Source organism: Pan troglodytes, chromosome 9 (genome assembly GCF_028858775.2).
Source record: "Pan troglodytes isolate AG18354 chromosome 9, NHGRI_mPanTro3-v2.0_pri, whole genome shotgun sequence".
Classification (NCBI taxonomy): Eukaryota; Metazoa; Chordata; class Mammalia; order Primates; family Hominidae; genus Pan; species Pan troglodytes.
The window spans coordinates 74,141,897-74,154,359 of record NC_072407.2 but is presented as its reverse complement, the minus strand read 5'-3'; the positions used below and the strand labels follow the sequence as shown (position 1 = coordinate 74,154,359).

Genomic DNA, 12,463 nt, shown 5'->3' with positions numbered 1-12,463 from the left:
AAAAGCAGGGAGCAGAAGCCAGGTGAAGGGGCAGGTGAGCAAGAAGCGAGATAAAAACCAGAACAGCCAAAACAAAAGTGAGAAAGAAGCCCCCATGTGGGCTAAATCCGGACCAAACCTGTTGCAGGCAGCTCCTCAGAGATGGGCATGCACATTAAAGAGAAAAAGTATCCTTAAAATGACCCCGTATGGTAATTAGCTCATTGAAGCTCATGCATATGGACTGCAAATCACTCATGTACTTAAAGTTATGGGATGGAGGTGACACACAAGGGCCAAAGTAACTAAGCAACACATCTATCAATCAAAAAGACAGACACTGGCTAGAGATTAGGCAGCCTTGGGAAGAGAAGAAACACACACACACACACACACACACACACACACACACACACACACAAAGACCCAGAGTACACAAAACTAATGTTGATCTCATCTGCCAGAGGTCAGTCCACTCTCCCCCTCTGAGAGTGTAATACTGTGCTTAATATCTGTGTGTGTCTGGTCCAGTTCTTTGTTCAGGACACCAAGAGCCTGAAATTACAGAGCACTATCCAGTAACACACCTACCACAGCCTCCCGAGTAGCTGGGACTACAGGAATGTGCCACTGTGCCCAGCAAACAACACAAGCTTATTAACTTACAGTTCTGCAGGTTACAAGTGTAACATGGGTCTCAATTTAGGGTGTCAGGGGCCGGGTGCGGTGGCTCACGCCAGCACTTTGGGAGGCTGAGGCAGGCGGATCACCTGAGGTCAGGGGTTCGAGACCAGCCTGACCAACATGGCAAAACCCCATCTCTACTAAAAATACAAAAATTAGCCGGGCGTGGTCGTGGGCGCCTGTAATCTCAACTACTCGGGAGGCTGAGGCAGGAGAATCGCTTGAACCTGGGAGGCAGAGGTTGCAGTGAGCCGAGATCCCACTATTGCACTCCAGCCTGGGGGACAGAGCAAGACTGTGTCTCAAAAAAATAAAAAAATTAAAAAAAAATTAGGGTGTCAGTAGGTCTTTCTGGAGGCCCTAGGGGAGAATCTGTTTCCTTGCCTTTTCCAGCTTCTAGAGGCCACCTGTGTTCCTTGGCTCATGGCCCCTTCCTCCATCTTCAAAGTCAGCAATGTAGAATCTCTCTGACGCTTCTTCCTTGTCACGTCTTGTTTTCTGACCACAGCTGGGAAAGTTTTATCTGATTTTAAGGATTCGTGTAAATAGATTGGGCCCACCTGGATAATCACCCCATGTGAAAGTCCTTAACCTTAATCACATCTGCAAAGCCCCTTTTGCCAGGTAGGATACACACCATAGGATTAGGACATGGGTATCTCCAGGGAGCCTTCATTCTGCCTACCACCTCTGCATGAAAGTGAGGGTGTGTGTGTGTGTGTGTAGGTCTGTGTCTCCTCAGCCTTTGCCTCCAATGCAGAGGGCCTCTCTTCAAACTTTGCATCTATTTTGCTGCAGTCAGAGTGAGGAAACCTTAGCCCATTAAACCTTAGTGAGGAAACCTTACCATATATTTGTGGTAAGCAAATATATGCAAAACCACCATGCAGATAGGGACCTGGCTGGAGCACCTCTCCTGGGGCTGGCTTTCTAGGGAACTGGAAGATAATTCACAGAGATCCCTTCCAACGCATCTATCCATCCCAAACTCAGAGTCAGGTCCAGGGAGGCCACAATGATGGGAAATAAATGAGGTGTTGAGTGACCATGAGGCAGAACAAGCCTTATACTCCACGCTAAGGTGCACTCCCTCAGCTAGCCCACCCAGTGGAGCTCTGCAGCTCCTCCCACCCGACCAGCCTGCCCTCCACACACCATGCTCTCCTGCCTGGGCATTCTCCTTATTCCTTCCAACCACAGCCCCTTTCTAAGGAGGCCCCTCACACCTGGGAGGTTTCCTCTTTCCTCCTCTCTGACTCGAACTATGAAGCATCCTTCAAGACCCAGCAGAAGTCTCCCCTGCTCAAGGAAGCCTTTCTCAGCATGTCCCTATCCTCCTCCAAGGGTGTGCCTTGTCCTTTGAGCACAGGGTACTGTCTCCTGGTCCTGTTTCTTTCACAGTGCACATCACCACGATGGCCACACAACAGGCCCTCGGTCAATGCCATGTCCTGGGCACACCACACCCTTTCAGGCCTCTGCACTTCTGCACATGCTGTCTGCTCTTGACTAGAATATTCTTTCCTAACTCCTCTTGCAAGGTCTCATCTTCTCTGAGGAGCCTTCTCCACCTCCCCTCCCACACTGCTCTTCACTTTTTAACATTCCCACTTTTCTCTTTTTAGAACCTATCCCTGTTATACCATTCATCACGTGAACTATAATTCCATTAGACCCAAGGAAAAAAACCCATCTTATATAAACATTTGTTGAGTGGCTACTCTGTGCTAGACACTGTGCAAGGTGCCGGGGAAATACAGATGAATCACACAGAGATCTGGCCTCAAGGGCCTAATGACTTGCGTTAGTCTGGTACCCACACCATACTGGGTAGTTGCAGAGGACTAGGACTCAAATCGAATTCCTCTGTGAGTCCCCATCGGCAAGCACATATCAGCCCATAAGGAAGATCTGTGGAACAATGCAAGATTTTGACATTCTTGAGTTGTAGCTTCAACTCAGACAAGCCGCTTTACTTTCCTGAGCCTCAGGTTCCTCATCTGCTAAATGAAGGCAGAATCCCCAGGGCTGGGCTAAGGATAAGTGGAGACTATGAGTGGGAAAACTCTCTGGAGACCAACTATCCCTCCATATGTATGAAAGGTAGTGACTGTGACTGTTACATTCTCCTCTGTCCCCTACCAGGGTCAGCCATGCTCCTCAAGGTTTATGGAAGGAATGAGTAAGCAGCTTTCACTAGCACTGAATTCACACCACTCAACTCTGGCCCTTCCTGGATCCTAGAGAATTCTCTGCATAGAATCATGGTTTCCATCTTCAGCCTCTGGGCTCTGGATTTATTGATTTCTGTTGAGAAATCTCCATCCTGACCCTGCTTTCCATTCCTAGGCCCTGGTTTGTATAAATCACAAATAAGGCAAATGTAAAAATCTAAGAATGGAAAGGGTCAAGCTAGGGGAATCCCTTCCAGGGACTCACATCAGAGCTGGCGACATGGTTAGATATTATGTTAGAGAACACGGAAGCTTGTGAATGGGGAGACATCTACCTGGGGTCCCCAGCAAGTCGGCAATAAGACAAAGGTGAGACCCAAGATGCCCAGATCCCATCCCATCCACTCCATATAGGGCCACCAAAGACCTTCCCTATCTGGGTCCCCTATCATTCTTTCTCATCTTTCTCCACTCCACATATCTAGTTCTGCCCAGATTCTCAATGTTCTCCAAACATGCCCTTGAATGAAATATGCCTCTTTGTGCATCCTCTTTTCCTACTTATCTACCAGTGGGCTTAACTCCTACTCATCCCTCAAGGCCCACTCAAATGTTTCCTTTTCTGGAACAAAAGTCTAAACTTAGTTTGTCCAGAACCCATTCATCAATCCCTCCTCTGTGTTCTCATGTATTCTCTACATACATTGATTTTAACATTTATTACCCTCCTCTATAATTGTCTATAATTGTCTTAGTACTCACTATACTCTATTTTTCTCTAGGGCAGGAATTATTTCTGCTTCCCCTCTGTCCCCAGGGCCTAGAAAGGTGTCTGGCACACAGTTGGTACTCAATAAATGTCACCAGCTAACCAGTCATCATTACTTACTGAGTCTGGCTGATGACCCTGAAAAGAAACTCTGTTACTAGGGAATTTCCAGCAGGCGGAATTATCAGGAAGGACGGGGCAAACGGTACCTGAGGTAAGAATCCTGTAAGAAAAAGATGCCGGAGGAGAAACTGATGGAGACACAGGTCACAGAAGGAAGATGAGGAATCCAGGAGAAGGTCATGCTGGGCCCTGGGGACATAGTAACCATTCAGTCCCTGCCCTCAAGGAGCTCATGGTCTGCTGGGGAAATAAACAAAAGCACAATTTTGTACAGAATGAGGCTGCGGTAAACCATTTTCTCCTCCTACCACCCTTTCTTTACATGGCTTCCAAGATACCATCAACTCACCCAGCTTTCTACTTATCTTTTTGGCCTTCCTTCTCCATCTGGTTTACTGCTTTTCCTAGTTTCCTCAAATTCTGAATATTGGAGGAAACTATTTTCCAACTACATTCACTCCCTTGGTGATCTCATCCAGTCTCATGACTTTAAACACCATCTACATGCCAATGACTCCCAAATGATCTATCCAGCCCAGATCTCTGCCCTGACCTGCAGACTCATATGCCTTCCTGCCGCCCCAACATCTCTACTCTAATGGGCATCTCAGACTCAACACACTCAAACCTGAGCTCCCTGTCAAAAAAAAAACCAAACCCCTCATCACCTCCCCATTCTTTCCCAACTCAAAAAAGTGGCAACACCAATCTTCTAGTCGTTCAGCCCAAAAATCGTGGCTCCTTTCTTATTCTGGCATTGTCCATCTGTTAGCAAACCTTGTAGTCTCTACCATCTAAATAAATTCAGAATTCAACCACTTCTCATCCACTACCTCTAGATTATCATAATAGGCTCCCAAATGGTCTCCCTGCTTCTGCCGTTGTCTCCCCTACCCCAGTCTATTTGTAGAACAGCCAGAGTAACTCAGTTAAACTGTAAATCAGATTGTGTGGACCCTGTGCTCACAACCCTCCACTGGCTCCCCAACTCCTCATCTCCTACCTATTACTCTCCCTAGAGGACACTATGCCCAAGCCATTCTAGGCCCTCTGCACTTGTATTCTCTCTCTCTGAAATGCTCTTCCACAAATATCAGAAGGCTCTCTGCTCCTTCAGACCTTTACTCAAAAGTCACCTTCCCAGTGACTTTGGCCCCCCAATCTGAAATAAAACACCTCCCCTGCAAATATTTTATTCCCACTTCTCAGATTTATTTTTTCTCTTATTTACTGCAATCTTACAACTACATATTTTATTTATCTATCTTCTTTATTGTTTACCTCTCTCAGAATGAAGGCTGCATGAAAAGAGGGAATTTTTTGGTCTGTTTTGTTTACTATTGTATACCCACTACTAAGAATAGTGATGGACATATACTAAGGCACTCAGTAGGTATTTGTTGAATGAATGAAAAAGGTAGTCATTTCCAAGAGGCAAAGTTTACTCTTTAATGAAAAACTATAACAAACAGTGCTATTTGGCAATATAATCACATTCAATATGCACAGTACACGACCTTTTGAACAATTCTTATCCAATCTTCACATCAGCCCAGGATAGAAGGAAGGCTGGGCAGAGATTATGATGCTGGTTGACAAAGAAGCTGAGTCCAGAGAGAGGAAAAGGAATTGCCAAAACTCACACGTCTGGCCAAGACAGTACTGGAAATGCGGATAACTGCTGTCCCTGAAAGAGGCTGGTAAGTGATGGAGTTTAATAGGAATTGGGTTTGAAGGACCTCTGTTGCCAGAAAGCATGAGTATCTCTAAAGGGGAAGCTGAGTCAGAGGTTACTAGAACAGAGGCATCAGCAAAGGAATGGGAGAGGTGACGAGGGGGATCTCTAAGGGTACTTGGCCCAGGCCTGAGGAGGGCAGCTGATTCCCCCAGCAACAGAATGCTGTGCCTGAGGCTAACTAGTCATTCAAGTCTGTACATAATCTCCAATGTCAGAACTCAACAGGCAACCTTAAGAGAGACCACTAAGTCTACTGCATGTCTGCAGGGTTTGGCTTCCCTGGACTGTGAGGTCTTCCAGGGAAGCAACCATATTCATAGATTTATCCCCAGTTTCTAGCAAGGCCTGGAATATAGTAATATTGTAACTCAAATATTTTTGTTCACAGCAAAAATAAAAAAGAATGAATATGCTCAAACGGGAAACTGAAGCTGAGAGAGCACAGATAGGAGGGGCGTAACATCAACCAGCAATTCTGAAGTAGTAACAGATTAGTTTTCTGGGATGCAGCAGGACGAATGGCCCTCGCACTAAAAGGTTGCTGTCAGATCTTCTTCAGAAGGGGTTAACAAGCAAATGGTGACTGGCAACAAAGGGGCAGGGGTTAAACGGGGCAGGGGTTAAACGAGGTCGTAGTGGTGGGGCCAGGATGGAGAGGCCGACTGGCTGAGACTCAAGGCGGGGCAGATAGGTAGGCGCGGCACACTTCCTTCCCTAACAATGTGACTAAGGTAGGTCAACGTCACATCCGGTTTAGTGGGCGGGAGCGGGGAAAACAAAAGGAGACGAAGGACGCATGCGTTTGGTGAGTCCCGGATTCTGGTGGGTTCTTCCGCTCAGGCTGGGTGAAGCGCTTCCGGGTCGCCGCCGGCAGCAGCCTCCCGGCGCGGTAAGTACAGACGCAAGGCTGCAACCGTCTCCTTGCCCCTTCATTCCTTTTTCCCCCAGAGAAACCCATTTCCTTTGACCCGACTCCCCAGGAGCTCCATATTGAGAGTCCTTAACCCTTAAAGAGCTCCAGCTCATTGGCCGCTTCCTCGAGACTAAGCCCCACCCCGTCACACAAGGTCCGTCATTCATTGGTGTGACTTCCTGTCACCCAGCATTTCTTTCAGTTAATTGGTCCTACCCAGGCCCCGCTTTTTTCGCGTTTAGCAACCCTATAAGGCCAAATTTCTGTCTGAGACCCGCCCTACTTTCTTTCTGTTGGTCAACTGCATGGTCATTATCGTAATGAGCAAAGAAAGGGCGGTGGCTTTCCGACGGTGGGTTGGGCTTTTGGAGCCGAGATCGCTGGTCTGTCAGTACTTCTTGGACATGAGGGTGTTTACCGTCGTCCCTAATTACGCGGGTTGGGAATCTGAGATACAGGGAAGGGCAGCGGCTGGCCCTGGGTCGGTCAGATAAATTAAGACAAAAGCAGGACCAGGCATCGATTATTTTCTCCTGCTCATCCCTTTCACGGAGGAGTTCTAAGCCCCGACTCACTGTATGACCTAAAGCCAGTCTCTGCCTGTCGCTGGGCCTCAGTTCGCCTGTCCTAAGTTTAATTCAGATTATCTGGCACGCCTGGTCGGCTCCCTCAGCCGCTCAAAGCTGATTGTACCCTTATAATGTTAGTTCATCCATTCAATCTTCCATCTACTTATTTATGCACTTATTCATGCCTCCTAGAATGTCTTACTGAACCCTGCTTGCATATGCTACAATCCCTCCCCCCCGACATTTGGCTGTGATTCATGAGAGGTCGTTAGTGTCCTAAATTTCTGACACTGGGTGGGTGTGGTATGGGCCATCATAAAGGGTCAAAAAGCAGGTTTTAGTGTGTGGAGGAGGTAGGGATAGTTTCAGTAGAACCCTGCTACCTCTAATTTTGTATAATTTCATAATGCCAGTCTGCATTCTGGATTCCTATCCCTACACTTGACTCCCATTCTCGTCCCTCCTTGAACAGCCTGCAAACAGCTTTGTTGATCCATTATTTACTTAATTATCAGAATAACTTTGACAGTGGTATAATTGTTGTTATCCCCATTTTACAGATGAAGACACTGAGGCTCAGAGAGGTTAAGTGACTCAGCCAAGATCAAACAGCTAGTAAGTGGTGGAGCCAGGACTCAAAGCCAGGTCTGTCTGATTCCTAGGGGGAGGGGCTGCTTTCCTGCTGTCTTCCACCCTATCCCTAAATCAAATTACAACCAAATTAAAAACAAAAACAAAGCAAAACACATTCACTTGACCCTTTCCCTCAGTCTAGGAGCCATGTCCACTTTGTTCCCCTCACTCTTCCCTCGTGTGACTGAGACTCTGTGGTTTAATCTGGATCGACCCTGTGTGGAAGAGACAGAGCTGCAGCAGCAGGAACAGCAGCATCAGGCCTGGGTGAGTGAGCAGCTAGCACAGCACAGAGACCTCAGCATAGACAGAGACCCCAGCACAGACAGAGACCTCCTTCAGTGGGCCATGACCCAGCCTTACTCCAGAAATCTACCCAGGAAGAGCTTTTTGCCCTGAGCTGGGAATAATCGGGCTGGGAGCCAGGGAGCCAAGGTTCTCATCTTGTGGTACCCTATTTTACAGGGGTACCATGTGACTTCTGGGCCAGATTAGAGCCCAGGCTGCTGACACTCAGCCCAAGCTCTTTTCCCTAAAGCACAGGAAATAATTTTGACTATTAATTGAGGATCTAGCAGATGATGCTTTCTGGGCTGATAAGTCTCTCACTTCATCCTCACCATAATTATACAAAAAAAAAACAAGGCTCAGAGAGTTTAAGTATTTGGATCAAGTTCATAAATGGCAGATGACAAGAAAGGGATTGTATCTCCCTGAGAACTGGGAGGAAGCTTCTCCCCAACACGTGTGGGTTGTCTTCTGGGCAGAATGGGCCAGTCCCATGCCCCTGACCTGCCCTACTTGGGCTCTGGCCTTGTTCCTCTGTGCCTTTGCCCACAGCTCCAAAGCATCGCAGAGAAAGACAACAACCTGGTTCCTATTGGCAAGCCAGCCTCAGAGGTGAGTGGCTCTAGCAGGTGGGGCCTGCGTGGGGGCCGCAGTGGATCGAGGCTCTGCTCTAATTCTGAATGTCCTGTCTCTGACCCAGAGCAGTTGTGGTTCTCAGATCTGGGTAAAGGCCAAAAAGGGGAGATAGAAGGGGTGGGCGTTGGGCCTAGCATTAAGGTCCTGCAGAACATGCACCAGCCTGCTAGACTCAAGGAGGGAGTGTCAGGGGGTAGGGGGTCATTCATTGGCCTTAGAGAGAGGCTCAAGTGGGTCAGTTCTTGAACTGGTCCACGCAGGCCTGTAGGGCTTACAGGCTCTGTCCTGCCCACCAGCACTATGATGACGAGGAAGAAGAGGATGATGAAGACGATGAGGATAGTGAAGAGGACTCAGAGGATGATGAGGATATGCAGGACATGGACGAGATGAATGACTACAATGAGTCACCGGATGATGGAGAGGTCAATGAGGTAGGCAAGGGGTATGGGGGAGGGCCTCTGTTCCTGGGCCCCTGCTCCTGACCCAATTGATGGCCAAGGGGTACAGAAACCCTGGATCCAGCCAGGGGCAGGATCTGGGGCTGAGGCTGGCTGAGGCCCCTCCCCACCCACACCCAGCCTCCTCTCCAGGTGGACATGGAAGGCAACGAACAGGATCAGGACCAGTGGATGATCTAGGTAGACAAGGCAGGGTGGCCTCAGGGAGATTCCAGGCCAGCCCAAACTACCCTGCATCCCAACCCCCAACCCCTGCCCACAGAACCAGCTGATGGCCCCAGTGCCTGAAAGTGCCCTTGGGCACCTCCTCAGCTGCTGCCAGGATCTGGTCTCTTTGGCCCCTCCCAGGCCATCAGTCTGCACTTGAAATCCCCAGGGCCTGAGCCCCACTCCACCTTCCTGGCCAGTACCTCACCCCTTGATTGCCAGGTCTGGTCTCTTTCTAAGTTTCTTTAATAAAGACAAAGGAGTGATTTTCCACCCATGTCTATTCCCTATTTGTTGGTGGGGCCCAGAGGAGTCCAGCATCTTCTTTTGGGCTTTAGGAAGAGGGCACTCAAGGGACATCAGCCACACCTAATTGGCTAGGTGGGCCAGAGTTAGGGAAGGCCAGGGCATCCCTGGCCCTGGGTCCAGGGTTCTGTGCCATTTTCTCTGGCCCAGCTTGCATCCAGCTATTCCTGCAGGGCGTCTAACTCATTGCCACTTCCTCTGATCCCACCCAGAATGGCATGGGCTGAGGATGGGAGGCTTTCTGAGGCCGAGAACTGGGAGGCCCCTGGAGCTCTCCCATCCAGCTTCCTTCGTGTTAAGAGAGAAGATTAAATCTCAGAGCAAGGTGGGGATTCCCTTGGAGTCACTCAGCAAATCAGTGACAGAGCTGGGTCGGGAGCTCAGGCTTCTTGCTGTCAGTCCATGGTTCTCTCTGGAAAGAGGGGGCCTAGTGAGACCAAGCAGCCTGATAGAACTTGACACTTGAGGTCAGTGTAGAGGCTGAAAGAGGTCAGAGGTGGGAAGAGAGACTCCCTAGCCCTGAGCCCAGCATGTGTCAAGGCCCCAAACAGGAAAGGGAGGGGATTTTGAGGTCCCTGCTTGGGTGGGGGTGGGGGTGGGCATCAGTAAGTACCCCTGGGCCTGGACCTCAGCCTGGTCCAGCATAGGTGAGCTGAGCTATTCCATCCTTGATGGCAGGGAAGTCTGGAAGGCCAGTGTGGTGGAGGCGGCAGCGGTAGCGGCCACAGCTCTTAGCATACTGCAAGAAGCGGGGTGCACCAGGGAAGAGCACATGGTCAGCCAGCACGGTGGCACCTGCTGGCAGTAGGGCATGGGCCTCCAGCAGCTGCAGGTCCCTCAGGTAACATCGTGGCCGGTGTGCCAGGAGCACCAGGTCTGCCCGACTCAGCTGATACTGGGTGCGTAGGCACGGGATCACGTCCTCTGAGCTGCCCACGATGAGCTCCACCTGTGGGGATAGGGGGAGCTGGAGGTGAGGGTCGGGGGAATTGTTCTCCCAGTCAAGACCCCACCAGGATCTGGCTTACTTCATGTCAGGTCCTGGCTTAGCTTCCCATGAGTGTTCTCACATTTCCTCTGACCTCAGAACCTAAGAAGTCAGGATCAGTATTGTGATTTCCATTCTGAAGAAGCTGAGGTTCAGAGGATGCATGCTTTGCTCAAGGTCACGTAGCTAACAAGAGGCAGAGTAAGAGCTGGACCCAAATTTGCTGGGTTCCAGAGACCTTCCTCTTAGCTGTTTCTTTTGTCATTCGGCAGAAAATAATGTGCAGATGACTTGGGACAGGAGGGCAGGAGCTCACACACCATCCAGCATCACAGTCCCCAGAGTGGAGGTGCTTCCTTCTCCTTAGATGGGAGTCCTTCACAAGGGATGTCTGGGGGCAAGGCCTGGGGTGACAGAAATCTGGGTTGGGGAGATGGGAGGCTGACCATGTGCTCATCAAAGCCGGCCAGGCGGATGAGTTTTTCAGCCACTGCTGCCGTGCGTGGGTCCCGCTCCACAGTGAGAAGGCGACCCCCAGGGGGCAGGGCTCGGGCAATAAGCAGGGTAGAGTATCCACAGTAGGTTCCCAATTCCAGCACACAAGCAGGGGCCTTCTCCTCCACCAGCCGCATCAGGATCTGACCTATGAGGGGAGATAGCTGTTGCAGAAGACATGGGAGATGGATGCAGGGCCCCTGATAAAAGATATCTCAAATGCCTACCTGCCTCACTGCAGCTCCCAACCAGCCGGGGTCTCATCTGTCTCTTGTACCATAGCCCCAGCTGCCCTCCTGGTCCCCGTCTCCTACAGTGTAGTCTTCACACCAGCCCTGGAATCTTTCCAACAAATCTGACCTTATTACTCCTTGGCTCCTGTGAGCTGAAGGCCTTTGGGATTGAACTTGGGATTCTCAGCCTGGCATTCAGGACCTTGGACCTGATCCTATCCTACCTTTCCAGGTTCATCTCTCAGTACTTCCCACCTGTGGCCTGTATCACAGCCATCCCAAACAACTGTGCCCAGAATCCATCAAGCTGTCTCATTCCTTCATGCCACATGTGTATATGTGGCTGGCTTTGCCCTTCCCACCCCCATCGCCATCTGCCTGGCCAACTCAGAACTTCCAGATTCAGTTCAAATGTTGCTCTTTCTCCATGAAGTCCCAGGCAGAAACAACCACCCTATCTTTCAGATTTATGAAAGGTCTCTGTTAGAATTTGTAGTTTCATTCCCCTTTTATTGCTCATCAAATGTATTTCTGATCTTGGAATTGGATGAACTTTTATTTATTTATTTTTGAGACCAAGTCTTGCTGTGTTGCCCAGGCTGGAGTGCAGTAGCGTGATCACGGCTCACTGCAGCCTTGACCACCCAGGCTCAGGCAGTCCTCCCACCTCAGCATTTCCAGTAGCTGGAACCACAGTTACTCACCACCACACCCGGCTAATTTTTAAATTTTTTGTAGAAACGGGGGTCTTGCTTTGTTACCCAGGCTAGTCTCGAACTCCTGGGCTCAAGTGATCCTCCTGCTTTGGCCTCCCAAAGTGCTGGGATTACAGGCATGAGCCACCGTGCCCAGCCAGTGAATTTCTTTTCTTTTCTTTTTTTTTTTTTTGAGACAGGTTCTTGCTCTGTCACCCATGCTGGAGTGCAGTGGCACAATCACAGCTCACTGCAGCCTCAGCCTCCTGGGCTCAAGCAATCCTCCCACCTCAGCCTCCCAAGTAGCTGGGACCACAGGCATGTGCCACCATGCCCGGGTAATTTTTGTATTTTTTGTAGAGATGGGTTTTTGCCATGTTGCCCAAGCCAGTCTCAAACTCCTGAGCTCAAGCAATCTGCCCACCTCGGCCTCTCAAAGTGCTGGGATTACAGGCACCAGCCACCACACAGCCGAATTTCTTAAATAAGACCCTAAAAGCACTTACGCTGGGATTGAGAGAAATCCAGGCAGACAGCTACCCTAAATGGTATGTGGAAGCCTCCATGGTGGA

General features: G+C 49.6%; 2 protein-coding genes across 30 annotated transcripts in view; one reads left to right on the top strand and one right to left on the bottom strand.

Moving 5' to 3' along the window:
• Positions 1–5,855: 5,855 nt before the first annotated feature.
• Positions 5,856–11,698, top strand: ANAPC15 (anaphase promoting complex subunit 15). Of its 27 annotated transcripts, none has more exons than XM_063784293.1 (6): positions 5,856–6,356; positions 7,510–7,564; positions 7,720–7,849; positions 8,423–8,482; positions 8,803–8,940; positions 9,100–9,447. In XM_063784293.1, the coding sequence occupies exons 3-6, from the start codon at positions 7,730–7,732 to the stop codon at positions 9,145–9,147; spliced, it is 366 nt and encodes a 121-aa protein (XP_063640363.1). In that variant the 5' UTR covers positions 5,856–6,356; positions 7,510–7,564; positions 7,720–7,729; the 3' UTR covers positions 9,148–9,447. The 27 variants fall into 27 exon arrangements, with proteins under 27 accessions (XP_063640363.1, XP_016777013.1, XP_063640358.1 ...); XM_016921524.4 differs by having other exon boundaries at positions 6,209–6,356; positions 9,088–9,447; XM_063784288.1 differs by having other exon boundaries at positions 6,212–6,356; positions 7,510–7,594; positions 7,725–7,849.
• LRTOMT (leucine rich transmembrane and O-methyltransferase domain containing) overlaps positions 8,247–12,463 on the bottom strand; it is a 30,213-nt gene continuing 25,996 nt past the window's right edge. For 2 of the 3 annotated variants that reach the window (NM_001199353.1, NM_001282075.1), the window contains 3 exon segments: positions 8,247–8,766; positions 9,072–10,429; positions 10,915–11,111. In NM_001199353.1, the coding sequence (NP_001186282.1) occupies positions 10,109–10,429; positions 10,915–11,111 (518 nt within the window). In that variant the 3' untranslated portion in view covers positions 8,247–8,766; positions 9,072–10,108. 3 annotated transcript variants of the gene reach the window in all.

Excerpts from the sequence above, each read along its gene's own strand:
- ANAPC15 (XM_024347326.2), top strand. The coding sequence starts at position 7,730 with ATGTCCACTTTGTTCCCCTCACTCTTCCCTCGTGTGACTGAGACTCTG. Across the intron at positions 7,850-8,422 it reads AACAGCAGCATCAGGCCTGG|CTCCAAAGCATCGCAGAGAA; the intron begins GTGAGTGAGCAG and ends CTTTGCCCACAG. Across the intron at positions 8,483-8,802 it reads TTGGCAAGCCAGCCTCAGAG|CACTATGATGACGAGGAAGA; the intron begins GTGAGTGGCTCT and ends CCTGCCCACCAG.